Here is a 24,074-nt window from a genome sequence, read left to right as displayed (position 1 = left end):
TATTCCCTTTTTCTTATAAGTTGGTTGGATGGCTTATGGCTACTTCTAATTATGTTTTATTTTTGTAGAGGTTCGTGAAATCGATTGTGAATGTCTAGCGGAAATATAAATTTCAAATTTCTTCCAAAGCTCAGGAAAAGCTTGAAATGTTTCATGAAAACATTAATAGCACAATGGTCGGTCATGTATCTTCCGTTTCTATTAAAAAAATTGTGTTTGTACATTTGAGACGATTTAGACCTTTAAGATTTTGTTTAGCAGCGATTTAAATATTTTTAAAAAGTAATTAAATTCAAATAAATTAAATTTATATTACACATTGCATATTGAAACTTCGTATGGTTTTTTAGCGCGGATATTAAAGTCAGTGGTTTTCAACCTTCTTAAGCTTTCACCTCGAAGTAAAAGTAAAAATTATCAAAATCATTCATAACCCATATGTAGTTTATTCATAATAGCCAATTTTTCCATTTCCTTCCATTAAACTAAGTCTATTTCTAATTCACTCAAACATGACACTATATATGATGGAAATTTCACGAGCACAACAACAAACAAGTGGCTCGTTTGTTAAGGTAAGTGTTTGACGCATCAAATCATTTAGATCAATGCTAGGTAAAATACACGTAGGTTTCTTCACTCGGCCATGGTTTTCTTAAATCTTTTGTAATAAAGTGAAACTTGAGTCGAATTCATGCTTTAGATGAGAGAATATATAAGCTCCATAACGTTGGAACTCATGTAAAAGAATTATCCAGTAGTAACTGTCAGCTCATATTGCGAAGTTTGAATGTTAATAGTAATAAGGAAATTTTCTCTCTATTGTGCCAAAAATTGCACATTACCAATGGCGCAGAACATTTGTCCACAGAATTTACCTCAAACGTGAGGACAAGTGCGTGGGCTAACAATTTAATGGAATACTCCAATGTTTATGTTCAGAATCAAAAGACGGCAAGGGGAAGTAAAGAAACATCGATCGAGTCATAGTAGCAAAGAGCCTCTGGAAACAAAATGTAAAACTGGTCAACAAGCAAGCTATACGATCGAACGACTTGCTCTGACAATTTTGCCTCGGAATCGAACGTGGGCAACCGAGACGCGCAGATTAACTTTCGCGAACGCGCACCCAACGCTTCGTTCAACAAACGTAAGGCATACCGTAGTTTCGTTGATTTACGTCTCATTAATGCTTACCATCCGTTCAGTGAGGTGCAGGCGTGTGGTCAGGAGAAGGTAGATCACTATTTTTCATGAATGAAAATCGAGTCGAGACCGGTCAAGCCGACGACATGCTGTGTGGTTTTCAAGCGCTTCGATTTCTTCTTCAAGCACGTTCGATTCACAGTAAACGTTAACCCATTGATACAAACACATTTACTCGCGTGTCGTGTAGATCAGTATGATGCCAGCATTTCATTCATTCTCAGTGCTTAAAATCATCTTTAAAACGGTTTGTTAGCCTACACTGCGCAGGTACCAAACTTCGCCGTACATTATGAACGCTTATCAAACATGATTTTGGTTTGCGTTCAAACTGTAAAAGCCTACTCACCTTTCAATATTATGAGAATAATGTCAACACTAACCCGTTTCAGGAACGATTTGTGCTGGAGTCGTCGCATGCAGCACCTTATGATTCGGTGACAGGTTTTAACTTGCCAAACCTCACCGTCGTACCCAGAGTGTTTTTACGGGCGCATGCCGTCCATCGTGTAGGCGGCTTGCGACACTGTTTGTTTACTCTACCATCGCAGAAAGGAAACAAATACAACCTACTCATATATTACGCCCGGAACCGTTTTATGGGCGCTAGAAATCATTCAAACGTAACCAAACCCCTCACCCCCCCCCCTCACCCCCAACACTAATATCTACCCCTTGAACGGAAATACTTTGATGTAAATCAAACAAATAAAGATGCCGTTACGAAAAGTATAATGAAAGCGAATGTGACATGAAAACTGAGTAACTACCCAACCCGCAAAATCCGCCGTTGCTATAAAATGTACGACGTCGAGTAGACGTCGAGTGAACGTCGACAGGACGTCGAGTCTACGTCGAGTTAAATAGTTTACTCGACCAAGCGAATTTTTGAAATAGATTTCACGGCGAAAAACATCAAAATTATGGGTGGTTTTGCTGATTTTGGGTTGTTGTATAGAATAGCAGCCACAAAAAATAAGTTTTATAGATGGCTAGAAAAAGATGATTCTTGCCCTCCCCCTTACTCCTTCCTTGCTTGTCGGTTGTGGCGATCACACCAGCTGTTCATATGCTGCTAGTGGTGGGAGTGATAACGCTTGTCTGCTGTCTTCTTTATCCGTTCTACCAGATCACAGTCGCTTTGTGTGACGTCGCTTCCCATCATCTCCTTCATTCCCCTCTTTCTCCCAGCGGCTATTGGCGAATGCTTGACCTTGTGTGAGCGCTTGGCATGGTTTTTGGTTTTTTCCTTCGCGTTTTTTTTTGGCTGCTGATGCATTGCGCGTTGGCTCGCGCCGTCGTTCGAATCTGGATTTGATCAACGCGCAAGTTGTCGTGTGGATGGAATCGATTTACCGATCGAGCTATTTGCCGGATCGATTAAATGCATGCTTCGTAGTGGTTTTATATTGTTTGTTAGTGCAGTTAGTTGCGCTTGTGCAAAAAAAAAGAAGAAGCAATCAAAGGACAATTATCAATGCACTAGTACGCATATGTGAAGCCAACCAATGCTTAGTTAAACTCAACGGAAAGGCAAATGTTCAAATGAGGAATGTTATCATTGAACACACATTGTCTTTCCATTTATAACTTTTTTATCAATAATGCTCAAACCCATCCAATCCTCCCCTACCCCTCTTCCTCCCTCCTTCCCTACCAATGGGGATTACAAGTAAGAATGCATATTGTACTGTCTTCTTCCTTATTACCGGGGTTTCCTTATTACTTTTCTTCGGAAGAGAGAAAGGAACGTCTCCCCCGCCTCTCGCTCGATGCTGTAAGCGAGGAAGGCCCCGCCTCGACATGGCTGGCGCACGCATCGCTCGCTCGCGTTGCCTGGCTTGCTCCTTCTCTCGCCTTTTTTGGAGACGCATCATCGTTGCGGATGGTGCGGCGCGGTCATGTTGCTGCCTGGCGGGTGGCATAGAGAGTTGTGTTCTAGCCCGTCGCTGAACTCGCCATTGACACAGCATGCGTAAGTAACGTTTATGCTGCATGTATTGTCGATAGCGCTGCGGCTGCGCTCGGGGATTGGCTGTGGCGACCGGCCCCCGGGAGCCTCAAATGCCGGCGATGCAGCCGGACCTTTTACACACCAAGGTGCTCCAAGCGTCCCCACATTCTATGGATTGCTTGGTTGGTTTCGGCTTCCCCTCGTTGTCGTGATACCCGAACACAATACCACAACATAACCGTCCTAGGTTCAAGCCCCGTATGGTCCAGCTCAGGACTGGCTATCCCGCTATGGGTAAATCAATTAGTAACGTCAACTCGTACAACTTAACAACATACTCGTCTTTGATTCAATCCACGTATGGGCTGACTATCCGGCTGCCGGCATGATCGCGCAGGGCGTTACGCCAAGATGAAGAAAAACAGGAGATCCGCTCTCAAGAGTGGTTGAGGCAGGAAGAAAAACAAAGATTGTTGTGTAAAATAAGAAAAAGATAAATAAACCTTCTACGATCCTCCGCTCATAAGATTGATGTAGACAATATTTTTGATTTCATTTTTAACAGAAATTTCTTTTCAAAGTGTGGCGGGAAGGAAGAACATTTACTTACAAAAATGCATGTTGCTTCCTTCCTGTATGTCCTTCCCGCTCCTCCTTCCGCTCTTGTTTGCCCACCATTTCCTTACTTTCTTCCCTTTTCTTTCCTTTTTGATTCGTGTTGCTGTTCAATAAGGCTAGCATAGTTTAGTATACAAGCTACGGGCAGGGCTGATTAAGCAGTAAACAGTGGCGGATAAAGGGTATCGGGGGCCCTAGGCGATAAGACGAGTTAAGGTGTTCTAGCCCCCCCCCCCCCCCACCCTGGAAATGGTGTTCTTGGAGGGGGGGGGGTTCAAATGATTCGCCAGCCTCGGGGCCCCAACGTCCATCCTTTCGGGGGCCCTTGTCGCTAGTTCTCTGTCCATAGGCATACTATAGACTAGCGATCTACGGGGCCCCTAAATCGGCGGGGCCCCAGGTGACCGCCTAGTCCGCCTACCGTTACATTCGCCACTGCCAGTACACAAATAAAGCGGCCGTGTGGGGCCCCCGCTCAAAAGTAAAATCGACTCGCTCGACACATTCGTGTCACTGCTTAGGGCCTGTACACCTGTTAATCCGACACTGGGTGCGGATCGTCCTACCGGGCGGGAACCATCCGTAAACGATCCGGATCATTTGGGCCGACTCGAGCTCGTTGCTCCCACGGGACGGGATGGTGGCTGGCGAACTACATACTGCACTCGCTGACATACCAGCGCTCCGTGGAGCCACGTGATCGACTGCAGTCCGTGGTCGAAAAGACCCCACAGCTCCCTGCCATCTTCCTGATCTCTTTGTTGTACAGGTGATCTTGCATCCCTTACGAGCCGAGGCTTAGCGCAGCAATTCAAGCCACATCCTCCCGTACAAAGTTTCTTCTTCTTTGAAGTAACGACCAATACTGTGGACCGGGCTGTAACGGCTTCTTGACCTTACTAAAACCATGTTATCGGATGGTAAATTCTTCAAATATGAGGAATGGTCCGGATGAGAATCGAACTCGTCTGGCTCGTAGGAAACGGTTTAATCACAGCATGCGTTCAATGAACCTGTGTGCATGTCGAATAGAGCAGCAGAATGACGTTTAAATCGCATTCTGCCGTTTAGTTTAAAGGGTATACAATATGCGGCATTTAATTGTTGCCCGTCCGTGTAAAATGTACCAAATCTACACACAACATCATACATGTGCTTTAGGTTCTTTTTAATTCAGGACTAAAGCCAGGGCTGTGTTGCTAAATTGTGTTGTTGTGCTAGTCACAAAACGTTTTCCGTACAGTGTGGCACATAAACGTGCACAAATTTGTGCAGCATTGGGTGTGCCACAGCCATTGCTTCTAACAATTTACATTTAACTAACTAACGGATCAGGAGGATGATGATCGTTCCCAGCCGATGCCACACATGGGAATAACAAGGAGAAAGAAAACTCCCTCACGAGCGAGAAAGAGCAGCAACAACCACACCTTTGCGCTTATAACATGGTGAGAATGCGATGGGACACCATCGTCTGTGAGCGAGAGCGAAACAGAAGGCAGAACCATAATCTTCCCATCCATAATCAGCCACCATAATTTGTGTGTGTGTGTTCGCCCCATACAAATGGTATAATTTTTATTTTCGCTTGGTCGAGAATCGCGGCGAAAATGAGCTTTTGCGGGTTGGGTACCCGATATTCTTGCACAGTTCTTGCCTTCGAAAGCGTCAGAACATGACTGGTTGCTGATGTCGCTGATTGTAATAATTTGTGGTACCATGTACTGTGGCGTTTATGTTTATTTTAGTTGGCATGTTGAATTAAACATAGATTTGGCAAATATCGAACATAAAAGTATATACGTTTTATCTTAAAACAACATTTTCATCTTCGGGGACACTCGATCATACCGATTGTAGGACATGTTCAAACATTTTTTTCAACGCAATTTAAAAAATGCGGAAGCAAGTATTTTATAGAATATTACGCCCTTGCCTTATTTAATCTAATTCATGTACTTATAGACCCGTTTCAATTGAGATATAAAATAGTGTTGTTTTGCTTGTATTCATTTTATTTGCAACAACTTAAACTATGACAACTTTTAAGCAGAGCCTCATTCTAAAACGAACAAAGTCATTTTTTTCTGTGTCATGGTGGCAGCCCACTAAACCAACAAAACATAGCATCAGTGGTACTAAACTTTAAATACTTTCATACGTATTGTATATTCTATACAGATTACATACGCAATACATTAGATGAATCATAAGTGTGGTCAGAATGATATACCATATTTAATTTATTTATCGTTCTTTTAGCCTAGATTAAAATAGTGTTTGAAGAAATGTAAAAGTGGTTGCGCAGCACTGCACTGGTTTCGGCTGAGTGGTTCGAGTTTCAGAGTAAGACATTTTATTGCTCTCCTGCTTCTCGCACAGGACGGTTGTCGGTGGTGCGCGTTCGCCTGTTTTTCTATCGAGTTGCCGTGAGGATTCGGAGTCTTTTCGTAGCGATTGCGCTTCGAAAATTGACTAGTTGAATGACGGCAAATAGATTATTCCATCGAGGCGAATTAGATCAGTGTTAAAGTCGTCAGGCGTGCAGTGCTTGCTTAATAATGAAACGTATTGCCCTTCAAAGTGACCAGTACAGAACGGCTTGCGTATCGGTGATCAATTTGTAACCAGTCGTAAATAAACATCTCAAGTGCTTCAAGTGTTTTCACTTTGCCGTGCTATTCGGTGACTTAAGTGCTCTACCACCAACATCTGCCACATCCAGTGATCATAATTCATTATGTGTTGTGTGTAAGCAGCCTGCTAGCAAGTGTAGGATCGTAATATGCATGAAATGGATCGATGCTTAGCATAACTACGCCTTAATACGCCGTAGCACGGCGCCGAATGTACACAACTAATCAATGCATAGTGGCTTCTGTGGAAATCTATTTCATTCTCAATTTCTTCGAAATACGCCAAATATTATACAAATCCATCACTAGAAGAAGGTAAACTATAGATGATTTGTATGGTTGTAATTTTTGGAATGAATTATTGTTATGGACTTATTTAATAAGCTTCTTGGGCCGCTCGTCTACTACACATCGATATCCATGTAAATGGATCTATGGTTTTTTTAAAACAAGTAATACTAATCAAATGCTGCTCATTGGCAGGTGAAGAAAGTTTGACCAAACCATACTTTTACTGAAAATATATAGCTACGCACATCGCGCGCTTTTTGTTAGAGGAGAAGGAAAGTTTTTTTGTAACGGTGGAACCATTAAGTTTTCGCTGAGCCATTTCTTTCAAACCCAATGTAGCACAGATTCAACGAGGGTAATACACAAAACAAGACATGACATGCGGATGGTTTCAAGGTGCCAACCGACAAGTTCCATGAACTCTAGAACCGACACCCTGCCGAACGTAATCTTGGCGGCCTCCCAGTCCGACAGACACGGTACGCCTGCGGAAACTGATCTTCCCATTTTTCCATTTACAGTCTCTCTGCATCTGATCTTCTTTTCTTTACGAAGTTTGTTTTCTATTGCTTTAAACACGCTCCTCGCTCGTGCTGCGCAACTGCTTTTCGGTGGTCAAAAGTTGCTGCCATGAAGCTATAGTGTAGAAGAATATCAGAATCTCAGTGACGCTTAAGCAATGGTCAAAGAACACACTGCTAGAAAGCAAACGACAACAACAACGAACGAGAGAAAGAAAAGGTATCATTTAGGCGCCAGCAAGGTGTTTACACAATACTTTACCTTGCTGCATAAGCCCTCCAGGAATCTCGAAGAAACTCGTTCGGGAAGAAACCGAAAACCGACTTCGAGATCATTATTGTTGAAGCACCACGATTGTAGGTGAAACGACACTGGCGTAGGGTAGGACACCCGAGTAACAGGCAGGCAGGTATAAAGGACGCATCCCAGGGCTCTGTTCTCCCTTTGCCTGTCCTTTGCTATACCAATGGCATACCAACGATCGGAGAAATCGTTGAATGCACCGAACACACCAAACAAACCTTTTATGGTTTTTGGCCGATCAGACAAAGCGAGGGCTGGCCCCGTTGTGTTTTGTATCTGATTTCGACCGGCCACATGCAATCAATATTGCTCTTTTATTCACGGTTTCACACAATCTTTCTGCTTCACGTCTTGCCTGCTCCGGTCTGCACGTTGCAAGACGGGACACGTTCCGGCCCTATGGGTGGTTGGATTTTTGGTAGCAAAATGAAACCAACCAGAAAAAACAAACGGAGTTGCTCTTTAAAAAATGTGTACAATTGTACAAATCCAAATGGATTTATGCAATCAAGGTTATCAGTTTCGTAGCCGCTCTGCCGATTTTTGTTTATTGCTACATTGTCATATTTGCCATCAGATTCTATATACCCCGCTGTTAAAATTAAGAAAAAAGAATATATGCAAACATTTCGTCTCTGTATCTTATCCAGTCCTTCCTAAATCACTATGCAATTTCCTAACTTTGAAACGGATGGAATGATTTCATAATTTTGCGTAAATGGTAATCTCCCGGGATTATAAAACCATAAATACATGCGTGTACAACTCGAGGCGCTAGTTCCATTTATTAGCAATCAAGCCGCATTACAAATTCAAACTGTGAATATAGCCTTTTTTCATCTGTATCGTATCGTATTCCAAACCATCCGAAGAAGGAGCAAGAGAGAAATGAAATGAAAATCTGGCGCCCATTGTTTGAAGTATAAGATATCTTAAATGGGCCAATAGCGTATTGGAAAGATGGCACCAACAAGGCAACTTACACAACACACACAAACAAAAAACCATACACAATAACCTTACAGCTACTATGGAAATCCAGCAAAACGGAAACAAATGTTATCGTCTCTCCTATCCACAGTCATTGTCCTATCCATAGTATTGTTGTTTTTACGCTATTATTTAATAGCTGAATTCTATTTTCAAAAAACGCGATAGAGGGATATGAGATCAACGAGAAAATGTAATATAATATCCTTTTGGTCTTCTACAACTTTTATCGTATTGTAATACGGACTAACGGGGCCGAATTCTCTCAATTCAATCTTATAATGCAAATATGAGTACAGAAGTAAAAAGTATATAAAATTCTACATTTGTTCATGTACCCTCTTTAGAGAAACTGATAATGTGATCACGAAAGTTGCTTCAGTTTCTAGAAGAAGCAACGACGTGTGTCGACTCTTGAAACTCCCTGCATACAACGGTTTATTTCAACCATAATAATCTCTCTTTCTCTCTTTCTCTCTCTATCTATCTAAATGTATTCTCTTTTCAATATTTTTATTTATATATCTTTTTTCCTCTCTTTGCGGCGTACATCGTAGCGCGAATTTGTCGAATCACTTAACTGTCACCGCTACCGTCGCCATATACAGCCTGTCAATAAAGTCCCCAAAAGGGAAGTGGTCCTTTTGCATACAGACAGCCTGCGGAGGACTTTAATTATGTGTGTATGTGTATGTTAGGGTGCGTATTCCAATCAACTAATAGCTTTGTTTTGGGGGCTGCACGTGGGAGTCGAACCGTATACCGTAGTCCGGAAACTAAACCGGCTGTTATCTGTCACAAACGAAACGATTGCACGTTACACACGACACCTTATGGGCGTACAAATGCTGGGGGATCCAATTCGCGCTGAGCGACACTTAAGCACGAACGACGGCTTTTTGGGGTGTGTTCGTACCCTCAACGGAATACGGGCCTTGGTTCAAAACTCAAGTGTATGTCAAACATCATGAAGGTGCTAAGTGGTGCGTAGGAGGAGAACTACTTAGTGGTAGGAACAAGATTGTGTGTGGTCATCTCTGTGTTTTATACATTTTCTCTGTGTGGCCACTAGTGATTGTAGTTGACCAGTGGTCACTCACAGATGCATGTGCAACGCAATTATACTGCCAGTAATATAGTTCTGCAAAAGCACAGTTTTGATTATACATTTTTAACGTCGCCACAGCGGAATGTGAGATGTTTGCACAATGACTTGAAAAAAAACTTGTTAATCTTAAGAATCGTACTTACAGTTGAAAAATCGAGGAAAATGTTCCGTTCGATCAACATGCTTGTGTTAACTTTGGCATGTACCGATAGCAAAGGCAAGATATCAGTAGAAATAATCAAACCGTGTTGGGCTATGCAAATGACAGCCAGTGCTTGCCCAACTCTAACACAACTAACATCGTATACGACCGGACTGCAGAGCTGTTTTGGAGTCCTTTGCCTGCTTGGGTAGGGAAACACGCAGTGAACAATCTGTGACATAAATCATGGCTAATTATCACTTTTCTGCACACCACTGCCAGACAGGTCGTACGATGGAGTGATAATTTGCACAGAGCTTTGCTAATATAAACCATGTTCTCCAAATTCCAAGAGCAAGGTAATTCGCTGGCAGACAGCTTTTGAGTTGACATTGCATCTACGTGACATAGTCATCTTACAAATATCATAAAGTTGCTGACTGTATCACATTTTAATCTATATCATATTTTAATTCAATTAGCAATTTGATCATCGTCATCAATGCTAGAGTTCGTAGAAAGCAAAGTTACGATTATTGCCTACTTAACCTTCCATTCTACCATAACATACGATCCATTATTCCAAAAATAACCTATAGCAAGCGCTGACGTTATTTCATCTGTGAATGAACGTTGAACCATAGGAAGTATTTAATTACCACACGCTCTCGATTCTGCTCGTACGTTATGAGTAATCAGTGTACGAAGAAACTGCCCTCGATTCCAATCAATTGGTAAATATTGCTATACCAGCCAGTTCATGCACAAAAAAAAAAGTTAGATGCATCAGGCGGCCGGTTTCGTGGCACAGTCGTCAAATCGTACGACTTAACAACATGCCCGTCATGGGTTCAAGCCGCGAATGGATCATGTCCCCCCATACGTAGGACGTGACTATCTTGCTATGGTAATCAATAAGTCACTGAAAGTCAATCCCATTAGTGGTACGTACAGGCAGGCCGAAAACGGTTGCTGGGCCAACGAAGAAAAAGAAGAAGAAGTATCAAGTAAACAATTTATAAGACATTCACAACTAAAGGTAGTTTAGTTTTATAACATAAACTATATGGTATGTTATTAAATTACAAAAAAAAATGCTGGTGATGGTGCTAAAAAACTGTTACTGACGAGCAGTTTCAAGCAGCAAACCATCGAATCAAACAAACTGCTTTTAATTTTTCCAAAAAACGCACTGCAAAATCTTAACAAAAGCTATCAGTAAAAAAACAACCCGCTGCTAGGAGTTCGTTTGAGAAACGCATTCTGAATCCCCAACGTTAAGCCTGGTTTGTAGTTTTTTATTGTCACCCTCGTCGATTTCTTTTCAAAAGCTCCACTCAATAATAGTGTGCAGGATTTGCGAACAAAGCAAACGGAGACATTGAGGATGACACTTTAATTAACAGGTGATAAGCCGCATGTTAATGTCAATCGAAGTTCGACAGTTTTCAGTGAACATTTCCGAAACACTCCTTATAAACCATAGCACTCCTTTCGAAGTCCGCTGGGGAACGAAAACAGCAATGGCCTTTTTGGCCGTATTGATTTATTCATTGTTATTTTATGGGATTTTTATGTTTGCCCAAAACGTCACGCTCTAGACCAATCTGCGAGCGAGTGAGTAGTTGGCGCCTAGTAGTGATCCTACATTCATAACTCGCCAGTCCAGTTAATCCGTTTGCATTGCTCTGGTAGCCGTCGTCGTCGTCGTCGTCGCCGCCGCAACGGAAGCAAACATATATGAATGAAAGGATTATAACGCAAAGCTGTCGCCTCGACTGATCGTGGTTTCGATTATGGTTGGAGCGAGCAGTCCATAGTTTACACTCTGTCTACCCACTTTACCGTAAAGTAACGACGGCCATTTTGGGTATGATGAATGAAGTGATGAACACAGTAATTGCGGCACAAATCGCCCAAAGTAATGCCATATTGACCGATCTGACTTGATCTTAAGCTGAATTGAGCATGCTATTATGGTCGCATCGATATTCAAGCGAATCGAATACGCATGCATCGACGTCTTATGTGTGTGTGTGTGTGTGTGCTATATTTATTTCATCTGTTTTAAGCTCTCATTTTTCCTCCATCTTACGAAGAGTTGTTGTTTTCTATCTCGACCCACATCGGCGACCCAGAGCTTAGTGCGATGTTCCATTCGTATCGCACACCGAGGGTTTAAATCCTTTTCAGTTGGCCACCAAAGCGCTTGCCGGTGTTCAGATGGCGGGAAGATTTTTACGGCTAAACAAAACTGGACCTAGGCCGTGAACGTTGTAGGATTCACGTTTCCCGAAAGAAAGATAAACTTTTCGTTTTGCCTGTATCGTTTTCCAATGCGTAACATGGCGTAACAAAGCCATCAGCATATAATCCTACCACAAGGTTAAACCAATATATCATCCTTTCGCGTCGTGGGTGTAGGATTCATTAGGTGGAGGACGTTCTCCTTGTGCGAATGACGTTCTTTACACTATCACTACTACTAGAGTGGCTGGTATTATCGGGCTTTCAAATTGCGATACCATTTACCCCCGCGGTTTCATTTATCATACGATATTTCAGACTCACACAATACTGTGACAATTCCCAGAATTTGATTCCGAATAATATGCCGAATCCTACCCACGGCAAAACGACCCAAAATTTGCCACAGCGTCTCTCTTCACATAAAACTCTTAATTAAACACCGTCCATAAATTGTAGCACAAGTTTCTCTGGCCCAATGATGAGACACTGTTATCGACGCTAGTAGCGATTAGCATTTTAATTTCTGGCGCCACCAGGAAAGCATTCGTTTGGAGATGTCTGCATAACAGTTTGCGTCGAATGGCAGTGGTATGAATTTTGATTTTCGACACAAATCTATGAAATAACAACAATAAGATGAGTTGATCAAATTCGCAGTTGTTAACTGGTTGGCGTTGGTAGTAGAAACCCAAACAAACGGGTAAACATATAGAAACATCAATAAATGAGTGTATATCCCACTCCGTTATTTGCAACATTCGTTTTTCTTATGTATATGACAGCAATTTGAGGAACACAGCCCAAGCCAGCGTTTTATGACCGATTATCGATAACGATTTGGTTTAAAAAAACGTTCGTCAACGAATGTATTTGCGATACAGTATTGCAAAGGAGTAGCATCAGCGGCTAACGTCCTACTCCGAAGTCAGTGTATAAGGTTTATTTTATTACCTCTCGCATATAGTAAAAGTCGCCGAAACAAAGCCTTTTGTCTGCCAACCGTGTGAACTGTTTAAAAATCAATTATTCATTCAAATAGATGTTCAACGCCAAAGCTATCGAACATTGACGGGCCAACGCGAGCCTCTTGAAAGGTATTCCAATATCCACCCACGTCGCCGCTGATGAAAGCAATTCAGGCACCCATTCGAGTCTACATGTGGCGCCTGTGCCCGAGGAGCCGCCGATCTTTTTCGCGGCGCACAGTCGTCCCCTTCCAGACGGTTCCAATACGTCCCTTCGAATTATGCGACGACATCGAAAAGCCATTCCCGAAGATGTACGACATTGGCGGCACAGTATTAAAACTCGATTAGACCTTATCTGATTTCGATTTTACCTGATCATTTGCTGTTTTGCCAGACCGCTATCGCCGTGGTGATGAGCCGTTTTTATTTTTTGTTTTCATCTCCTTTCAGATTCGTGGAGTGTTTGAAGCCAATGAATACCCGTTGAGGTTGGAGCGAGGTATTATTCACAGTCAACCTGTGAGGTAGGCCGCTCCACGCTGTATGAGCAGAGTTGGCGCGCTGGTTGGATGCTGTTACCCGATGCCCGACGAAAGATAAAAGCGTGTCGAACTTCTCCAGACTTCCACCTGCAGCTACCTTTTCTTGTACATCCTCCGAACCATTCTGGCAAGCGGAAGGCATCACAGGGAGCTGTGAAAATCGTCCAAACCGGACGGTTCACGCGATCGCCTACAACTCGTACCGTCGGTTTGGTTCCAGATTCGCGCGGCGCTCAAACCGGGCGACCACAAATTAACCGCAGAATTCATCGCTACGGCAGCGATTGAAAATCACTGCCTACTTCGCTTCCTCGTGCACTACGCTGCGCGCTACACTCCACCCAACAGCTGTCGCCATACTCCAAAGAGCGTGGCAGCGTTGTCGTTTTGTCGTAGTATTGCGACAGCATCACGACCACCGCTGCTCGAGTTTGTTGCGCACCGCGAGACCACAATCCCGCCGCTTACCACGATTGCGATCACTTGCGTACGCACGGCCGAGCCGAGCAGTTGAGCGTAACGTGTGCCGCGACACCAAGCCCTAACTGATTCTTTGCGGCTTCTTGCCATCCGCCCAGTTCACAGTTGTGGAAGCGATTGGTATTAATTCATCCTCAATATCCCGCGTAGGTTGATTCCAACTTCCAGTGCGATCTCACCATGAGTAGATTGATCGATAATGGATAAAAACTCGAATCCACGCCAACTGCTTGGCCAGCGTGGTGAGTTGCGAGCGAAGGGCAATAGTTTATCGTCATTACCTGTGAATCTGCGATCGGACGCATCATTTGATTAGTGTACATTGTTTGTGTTGCATACACACAATATTATCTCTACACGTTTAAGCAACAAAATGCTTAAGTGGCGATTTTAAGTGCATCTTGTTTAAATTCTCAGTATTCTGTATCGGGTTCGAGAACTATGCACATCAATTGCTGGAAGTGTACAGTTTAAGCAGTGCAAAAACCTTCTGATGTGTGTATCTATTAACTAAATCTCAAACCAAGCCTCTAGTATTGCATAGTGCGAGAAAAAGCCCAGTGAAATTAGTGCCCATAACTAGCGTACCGTGTTGGATATTTTGCAAGTGCATCAATTGATCGAAGCAAAAAATGTTAAAAATGAAAAGTGAACAGTGAAACTTTAATATTTTGTTTCGATTATCTACTGTATGCGAACATCACCATCACCACAAAAGAGCAAGTGTATAAAATGAGTTCGTCCACGGCATTGTACATTTTACCGTTGATTTTATTTATTTATCCTGTACTCACATCATATCAAGGTAGGACTTACGATCAAATACACTAATGTCTTCAGAATATTACGCTACAACTCCTCGTTAAACTAAGCTTTTCTGTGACTACGCATTTTTCCCTACATGAGCTACAATTCGAGCCCAAAACACTAGCACGCTTCGAAGTAGCGTATAAGTAGCGTACCAAAAGTATAAGATTTTATTTGTACCCTAACAGGACTGTACACTCACCATCTGAACGAGGGCGTTAGAGTGATCGTACCACGAAAAGTAAATCATCTCGGTGAAATTGTTTCACATACATTAACTCATCATTACACCCACGGGGAAGATGAATCTCATTCTGATCGCGGCCGGCGGCGTGGTCGGCGTAGCGTAGTGGAAAGTAATCCCTCACAACAACTCCACTACCACATCGATATAGACGATGAAACGCTTCATGTGGAGCTTGAGTAAGTATTTTGAGCATGAAAACTATTATGGCTGGGCAAGGTTGGGAATATTCCGTAGTGATTTCACCTATCAATCAATACTCGTCGCCACCGTGACGCTTATGCCTCGAGCATCACGAACGGCTAGGCGCCACTATCAATGCTAGTAGCGTATTTAGAGGAGACAAAACGAGTTTTTCAATCGCTGCGTAACCTGTGGCGTCTACGCTGCGCATTTATGTTTCTACGACGCTTATTCTATAAGGCTTGGCGACGCCTCTAAAACAGTTGAAGCCTAATGAATCCATAGTGCGCCTGTTGATTGATATGAAACTCGTTGCAAGAGATCTGCACTGAAGAGTGCACCAAACTCACAGATAAACTCTCTTCCATTCCATTCTCAACTACATCCGAGTCCAGACCGTCGACGGCTTCGTTTGTTGCGCCTTTAATGGTGATCGAGCGACATCGGCGCGACGTTCGCACGCGAGTTCGACCTATGAGGAACATCAACTGTCACTACCAAGGCCAGGTCCGAGGTCACGACCAATCTCGAGTGGCGCTATCCGCCTGCAATGGACTGGTAAGTTGTTTTGCCGTTGGCGCCATCGTTCAGCACGGTTGATGGTCTACTTCAATTCTCCAAGCAATGCAGCCACAAGAGAAGCTGTAGCAACGTAACTTTTCCTACTTTCCGCTGGCGAGTGTTCGTATGGATTTGTCAAGCTGAATCTTTTCAACAACTTCTGCATCTCATGCAACCGTGCACTATGCTAGACAGACCGCCCAATCGATCGAACACTGCATTCTACCAGCCTCAATGCTCACGACGCGGCGCAGCGGCGACTTCCTTCCTGGCGCCAGTGCCTTACTGCACCGATCATTATCGATTCAGTCGTGCTTTAAAGTTTCTCACTCATTCGTACGTACCTGTACAGCATCAGACGAAATAATTAATTTTTAAGTCGTGAGGTTGTGCACCAAGCGCGACGGAGCATCGAGAAAACCACTACCCCCTTACCATAGTTTGACTGCCACAATCTCCGCTCGTCAGCTCAATCTACAGAGTAAGGGCAGTTGCGCCCTTTTAAGGATCGATCCCTGCCATACCTAATTTATGTGCTGGGACAAACATCGTGCCTGTATCGAGCTGTTGTAATCGAACTCCGTTGGATTTACGCGCTTCATTTTAATCAACCAATCCTGCCAAAGATCTTAGGTTTGGTGAATGAGCGGTCATTTGTCATTCCATTTGCCGATTAATTAGTTTTACATTGCATTTTCTGGTGACCCCACCTCACCATGGCACGCTTGGCTATGACAAATTCATCAACTTGAGAAACTCCACAGCCAGCGCAATCAGTAACATGTCTGCGTCGCTTTTTAATCTCATCGGAAGACCATGTCACAACCCTTTACGAAGCCTATGGCAACGAAAGATTTCAATCGGCGGTAGACGGGAAATGCAATTGACCCTCGAGATCAATTTAATTATCGGATAAGATTTATTTGCTCAACATTGCTTTTTCATCTTTGCATCATCCTGAGGGAGCGACGTTGAATAAAACAATTATGTATAGTAACGAACCTCTTTTATTGCCTTGCTCTCAAAGTTTCGGTGTTCGGTTTTCGTCAAACAATCGATCATATTACATATTTTGTTAGTTGATTTGATAATATTTAAGTGCAAACACAACCATATTTTCATCAAAAAATTATTTGAATAACTAAAAAATACGATAAGTATTACCAACTCGCACACACTTCAACACCTTCTTACGTTATAGCCCTTCCACAACTGAGCATCATATTTTATTCCGAAAGGAAATTATATTTCTGGATGATGCTCTCAAGTACGAGCACTAATTGATCGTAATTGCCTGCATAATATTTTAATTAATCTAATATTACTTCAAAAGCAAAGCATCTCCTTCATCGCGAGTATGGCTTTGCGGTGGCAATGTTAACACGCACGATGTCATTTGGAGAGTAGGACGTGTGGAGAAACCGGTCACTAGCCGCTTAGCAAACACGGAAACATTATGCTCAGCTAATGGGACTCACCACACCACTAAACATGTCGCCACCGTCCGATACGATGCGACCGATTGCTGCCAAAACTGGATCCTAGCATCCGATACGTTGGAATCCACAAAGCGTACGCTTTGCCTTAAGGCTGGGATTTACTTTAAATTCGTTTTTTTTTAATTAAATCTAATGATGCTCGAGATCTGCTTCATGCTCGAGATCAATATGGGTTTTTGTGTGGAATCAAACTCAATATAATTACAGTAAGAAAGTATTACAGTAATTGAAACTAACACCTTTCGGGCTTTACCTCAGGCCGGTGTTTTGAGAACCAATCGTACGGAGTATTGGATTGAACCAGCGAAACATCATCCCCAAGGTCCGAATGGAGAGCATCCGCACGTGGTCTTCAAACGAGCCGATGTTAAAGAGACGCCAGCAAAGGTACAATTCGGATAATGCGATCAGTGTTTTAATGAGTAAAGCAAGATAAAAAACAACATTCAACTCTCGATGGTCTCTTTTCCATTCTTTCAATTACCAGAAAAACTCGCGATCTGCCATCAAAAAGAAGAAAAGAAAGCGCAAGAAGCGTCATCTTAGCAACTGCGGCACCAGAGAGCCCCGCCGGCTGACCGAAACGCGGCTAGAATGGCAACACCAAGGCAAGGTAATATCCAACGCTTATTTACAACGCATTCCTGTGTCCACGCCTCATTTCATTCGTCGATCATGATTGAACGATTTTCATTCAACAATGCAATCTGAATGAGGTTCATTTTCCTGTTCTACGTACAGTTCGTTTGTTTGCGAATGTGTAAGAAATTTCCAAAGGCCTCCATTACAGGTCCTCGTGCAAGGCGGCCGCAAAACGCGCAATCAGCATCCCGATCTGACGGCGTCTTTCGCACACACGGGCCACCGGGAGGAGGGCGAGCGAAAGATGGCAAAAACCATGAGCAAAGGCAAGGCACGAACGCGTCGAAGCATTAGCAAACCCCGCCACGTAGAGGCCCTCGTCGTTGCGGACCATTCGATGGTGCAGTTTCACCAGGACGTCGATCTTCAGCAGTACCTTCTGATGATAATGAATATGGTCTCGTCGCTGTACAAAGATCCCACCATTGGCAACTCCATCCAGGTTACGGTGGTCAAAATCATCATTCTCGAAGAGGAGGATTCGCATGCCGATTTCAACGTCACGCACATGGCCAGCAACACGCTGGAGAACTTTTGTCGGTAACTTTCGCTTGTTACATATCCCCGCGCCCGGGTTCGCCGCCATCACTGACGATGTCTATCGTATGCTTCATCTTTTCGTTCCGTGACAGCTGGCAGCGAAACCTTAACCCCAAGCCCGACGAAGATCCACACCATCATGACGTGGCCATCCTAGTGACAAGAAAGAACATCTGTTCCAACTATGGATGCGCGTAAGTACCGCCGTGCCATTCTGCTCCCTATACCTGTGTGTGATTTTATATGTGTATGTGTGTATGTATGTGTATGTATCCGATCGACCAATTTGCTCGTTCCCAACAGAACCCTCGGCGTGGCCAACGTAGGCGGCATGTGTCGGCCGGACAAATCGTGCAGCGTCAACGAGGACAACGGCATTACCCTGGCGCATACGATATCCCACGAGCTGGGCCACAAGTAAGTGTTGACCGTTCCGACAAGAGTGCTCGGTTGCAACCCAACTGCCTATTTCCTGCCGGCAAATACCGACTTTCAAGCATGCTCGTTCGCCGATGGTGGTCCGCTTCGCCCACCATCACTCGACAACTTTTCACGTTTCACGCGGCTCTGCGCTAATCTGCCTTGACAGTAGCACTCCGCAAACCATTCGCTTCCCCATTCGCGATGCATGCCGGGCGCGATGCATGGTTGCATCGATGGAGGTGCGCGAGCCGACGGGCTTGCTTTAATTGTTGTTCAATATTTGCATTTGTTGTTATAATCCGTTCACAGTCGCTTACTGCGGATGGTATCAGAAACACCGCACTGGAAGGTGGGGGCTAGATGACAGTTTTTTGATTGATGACTTCCTCCGCCTTGACTTACGAGGGAAAAAGGGAAATGATGTGTATGGATCAGATGTCACCGAAAAGACGACACTGCAGCCGTACAGCATCCCATTGGCTTCGCACCAAGAAGCATTGGTTGCAAAGCCTTTCCAATCAAAACTCAACTCACAACAACAAAGCCGATGCGCTGGCCAAACCTCGTCGGCAAAGATTTATGATCCCTAATTGTATTGACACGTTGAATAATTTATTGTTTTGCTATTCTGGCCGATGGAAGGGAGAATGCCGGCCGCCAGGGCAGCACCCCTATCGCCGTAATTGAACCAAATGGGCCCTGGGATTGGCAAGGCATTAAGTCCCTCCCTCGAACGTTCTGGGGTACAGCACATCGATTGGTCAACCCTTTCAGTGCTACGTTATTTATTGTGTACACCTTTGCACGCGTGTCAGGCGGACGTTAGTCAGGGGATTAGTTTGTTATAATCACGGTCTGATTTCGATAAATTGTAGCTGTTGCTTTGCGAGCGAACCCCCCCCCCCTTCGCCACTCCTTTCGCACAAACGTACACTATCACGTGTTTCTTACATTCAATTAGACATCCTTGCAGCGAGTTGATGATTTACACTGATCTACTCTCCACTTCCGAGACACACATCTTTGCATTCGACGACAGTACGCGATCAATCGAGTTGATCGATGGAAAGCGATCTTTCTACGGCTGCTCTGTAGCAAATGCTGTATGCAAGCGTTGAGTCTCGCTCGTTTGTTGGATCGACGATGATGGCAATGGCTGCACTACACGCGGCTCCTTTGTAGCCGATTTGTTGATCCGGCCGAAGAAAGGGCGGCTTTAATTGAACTGTCAGGAAAATCTCACCAACGATAATTTATGTATCTTTCTTGGGATACGATTGTTGGCATTTTTTCATCTTCTTTCTTGCGTTCCTTACGATGCAAAGTCGGCTCACGATGCTTGCGCGACGATTTTTTTTTCTCACATTCGTTTAAACAAACGTGGCACGAACGATGACTTGTGAGGTTTTATCTGTTGCTGTAACATGTCAGCCGACAAGCCGAAATGGAAGCTAATTTCAATTCCAACCCAGCAACATTAAAAAAAAAACAACAGATAATGCAGTTGTGATACCAAAAATCCTTCGATTTGATAAAGTAACATCGATTAAGACTTTGAAGTTTTGTTTTGCTGTTGTTGTCCCACTACTCTCACTACTGAATTTGTCCTTTTAGCAGCGTGAGGCATTTTAGTAGACATTAGCCACTGCCAGTTTTTAACCAACGCAAAGACGCGGAGAGGCTGTTTCAGGGACATACAACCCTCACATGCGAAATGCTACGGATTGCTGCTTGGCAAAGACAATAATTAACATAATATGCTAACCAGATGCAAAGTGTGCGAACAAGCGTGACAAAAGCCATTCGAACGCATTCACACTAATGCCACTAAATTCAGCGTCAGTGGCACCGTCCCTTCCGACGGAATGCTTCCGAATACGTACGTCCCCTAACCGCACTGCAAGCTGCACTGCGATGCAGGTGGATACTGGGAGGTGAGGGATTAATTATTCTGCAATTATTTAGATTAGAGCTAATTTTTCATTTAGACCAGCACACCCCGCCCGTGCCTGATCGTATCTTTCTAACGGGTGCGATAGACGAGCGTCGTACTGCTGGCGATCGTTCGTCTTTACGCCAATAGCGCTTGTGAGATCGCGAGATACCCTTCGCCAGGCATCGCAGCTCCATTGGCCACATAACCTATAACGCCGTCGCAAAGTCTCCTTAACGTCTCGTCCGAGCTTGATGGGGTTTTTTTTTTTCATTCCACAGTTTCAACCCGTCACAAATATATTCTCAATGCGGGTGATCAATCGGGACTCCGTCAACCGGTACCGGTGGGTTTATATTGAAATTTATGTCAACAGCGACACGCTGGCTGCATCTAATAGCGCAACCACCCCATACCGTAAGGTGTATCAAGCTGTCTTTTCATTATAAATTTTATAACAAACAAGCAGTTTGTTCTACCGGATGGCCCCTCAGGCATCACGCTGTGACGCTAATGGTTACCACTGCGTTTAAGGTGAAGCCGAGCGATGCAGAATAATTAGAACAACTTTATTAGGCCCAACGCAAAACCTGCAAACGCTAACGTATGCCGTTTGTGTCTGTGTTCGAGCCACAATCATAAAAGTCACAAACGCACCTCGGAACGATCCATCAGTGTTTGCTGCGCTGTATCGATTACTAGTCCTAGTCAGTCGGGTCCTGGTCACTGCATGCAGATAATGATAAGATGATGTCATGCACTATCGAAAGTAGTCCCATAAATCTGCATTATCATGAGGCTGCTGCAACTGACGCGCGAGCAGAAACCGCACGATCGCTAATACTTCCATCAAACGGTTAAACCAATGGATGAACATTTCTGAGCTCAGTGCTGGGTGCTCGTGCTACTTTCTGCGCACCAGAAAGATGATAGCTACAGCCGCAGTACGATCAACAATTAGAGAGAGAAAAAAACAGATATGAGCTTCATAAAAACTGCCCAATGATGTCGATCAGTTGCGAAATTTTCTGCGTAGCGGCAACGGCGGATACTTTATTGCTATCTGCTATCTGCACGGTTTATTCTGGCCTATGGTTTATATCGTGGCTATGGTATCAACTTCTGTTGAATTCCGACCGCCCGACGATCAGCTTGGGTGCAATTAATTAACTTCACTTAAGCGCGCCAATCATACACCCGCCGAATGGTAGCATTCGCGGAGTGTGATATATGTAGACGAAATGAATCGCTGCATAAGATTCAACAGCATTGCGCCATTACCACGTGTCAATTTCATTTGGAAATTATTCTAATCTTAATAGAGTTACTACTTGATATTACTGAAATTGAACCTCACCAGTAACGGCTTTTCCAAGGAGGAACGAACGGTTTTGCTTAACTTGCTGATGCTTGACTCTGGACAATGACGAGTTGTTGACTACGTTTTCATGCAATAAACATTCCGTGTAGTATGTCAGTCCGAAGCAGGCGCGCACAAATTCAGGCGATTCGACAACCAGCAACACAAGTAACAACTCAATTCTCTGACTACTACCCAGTGCCGTAATAATGTTCGCCATGTCGAACATGTCCTGCAGGCCTGTCTTGTTCAGGGTGTAGGTAAAGCGTGCAAACATATATGCCTTGCAAGATCAATCCCTTGGTGTTGGTTGATTTATCGTGGTGTGTCACCATAAATCTTTCTTTCGATTTCTATTCACACTCTGCGAAACGCTGTGTTTATTCACGCTTGGCGATTTTGTTAGTATAATTTCATAGTACATACTATCTCACGGACCCACACCCCTCGCACAGGCAAGCAGGCAGGCAGACAGACAGAAAGCAGCGGAGCACTGCTTTCTGTGCAGCGGAGACAAGTTATTAGAAATCACTAAACATATGATTGTGTGATAAGACAAATTATACGAGCTCAGCCCCATCATTAAAAATGCTAGCCCTTACCGTATAGGTTGCATGCTTCCTGGTTCAGTATTAAGTTCACACGATTCGGAAACTATTTCGCACAGACAATTGCCCTAATGAGCTGTTCCTTTCTACGTTTGCAGTTTTGGAATGTACCACGATACGGCGAAAACCGGTTGCGATCACCGTATCGGACCGATTCTTCACATTATGACGCCAAGCTTCGAAGCCGATACTATGCAGGTGTCATGGTCAAACTGTAGCCGGCGTGACATTACGCACTTCCTCGACCAGGGTCTTGGCAAGTGTCTCGAAGATGCCCCCAGCCAGGAAGAGTACGAGTACCCGGAGCTCCCCCCAGGGGCCATGTACAATGCGGATCTGCAGTGCCGACTGCAGTTCAACTCGACCGACGAGGATATGACCGTGTGCTCCAAGCTGGACGAAATCTGCACACAGCTCTGGTGTCTTGTGGGTGAAGTGTGCACCACAATGTTACGACCTGCGGCCCCGGGCACCAATTGTGGTCGGCGCATGTGGTGCCAAAATCAAAAGTGCGTCGATGTCGAAGAACTGCCCGCCCCGGTCGACGGTGGCTGGGGAGACTGGAGTCCCTGGAGCGAATGTTCCCGCTCGTGTGGCGTCGGCATTGCTAAGCAAACCCGGGAATGTGACCATCCATCGCCGGCCCACGGTGGCATGTTTTGCATCGGCGAACGGGCACGCTACAAAACCTGCCACGTCCAGGCCTGCCCGCTGGGAACGCCCAGCTTTAGAGCGGAACAGTGCTCGGCCCATGACAATGACACTATCAAGGGGGAAAAATACACGTGGCTTCCTTACTTCGATAAAAGTAAGTGAAATAACGGGAACTATTATCGATTCATTCGATTAATGCCGCTCTTTCCATTGCCTTTCCAGATGAGCCGTGCGAGCTGTACTGCAGTAACACGGAGGACACAATGATCGTACCGTTTGGAGACACGGCGGCCGATGGCACCTTCTGCAACCTGGGTACGAACGACATGTGCATCGGCGGCATCTGTCGCAAGGTAGGTTGTGATTGGGTTGTCGACTCAAACACTACTGAGGATAGGTGTGGCGTTTGCGGCGGTACCGGTGACACTTGCTTCGTGAAGAAGGGCGAAATCAACAAGAAGATCAACACAACAGACGGTGTACACGATGTACTAATGATTCCCGCTGGAGCACGCAATGTGCTTATAGAGGAGATATTGCCGTCGAAAAATTTCATCGGCGTCGGTCGCTCCACTGGAAACGAGTGCTATCTTAATTGCAACCAGTAAGT

The 24,074-nt window shown here is 44.3% G+C and overlaps 1 protein-coding gene across 2 annotated transcripts in view; it reads left to right on the top strand.

Annotated features, from left to right (window-relative positions):
• The first annotated feature begins 6,132 nt into the window (after window positions 1-6,132).
• LOC1282050 (A disintegrin and metalloproteinase with thrombospondin motifs 7) overlaps window positions 6,133-24,074 on the top strand; it is a 19,092-nt gene continuing 1,150 nt past the window's right edge. The window contains exons 1-11 of one of the 2 annotated variants that reach the window (XM_061644789.1): window positions 6,133-6,729; window positions 13,439-14,815; window positions 15,006-15,240; window positions 15,640-15,802; window positions 17,563-17,691; window positions 17,792-17,917; window positions 18,095-18,486; window positions 18,579-18,680; window positions 18,790-18,903; window positions 22,909-23,618; window positions 23,687-24,068. In XM_061644789.1, coding sequence (XP_061500773.1) covers window positions 14,743-14,815; window positions 15,006-15,240; window positions 15,640-15,802; window positions 17,563-17,691; window positions 17,792-17,917; window positions 18,095-18,486; window positions 18,579-18,680; window positions 18,790-18,903; window positions 22,909-23,618; window positions 23,687-24,068 — 2,426 coding nt within the window. In that variant the 5' untranslated portion in view covers window positions 6,133-6,729; window positions 13,439-14,742. Of the gene's footprint in view, window positions 6,730-13,438; window positions 14,816-15,005; window positions 15,241-15,596; window positions 15,803-17,562; window positions 17,692-17,791; window positions 17,918-18,094; window positions 18,487-18,578; window positions 18,681-18,789; window positions 18,904-22,908; window positions 23,619-23,686; window positions 24,069-24,074 lie in introns of those variants that run through there. The other variant, XM_061644790.1, reaches the window with a different exon arrangement.

Source organism: Anopheles gambiae, chromosome 2, assembly GCF_943734735.2.
Source record: "Anopheles gambiae chromosome 2, idAnoGambNW_F1_1, whole genome shotgun sequence".
In the NCBI taxonomy this organism is placed as follows: domain Eukaryota; kingdom Metazoa; phylum Arthropoda; class Insecta; order Diptera; family Culicidae; genus Anopheles; species Anopheles gambiae.
Note: the sequence above shows the minus strand (reverse complement) of the source record. Positions and strands in the feature narration are given on the sequence as shown.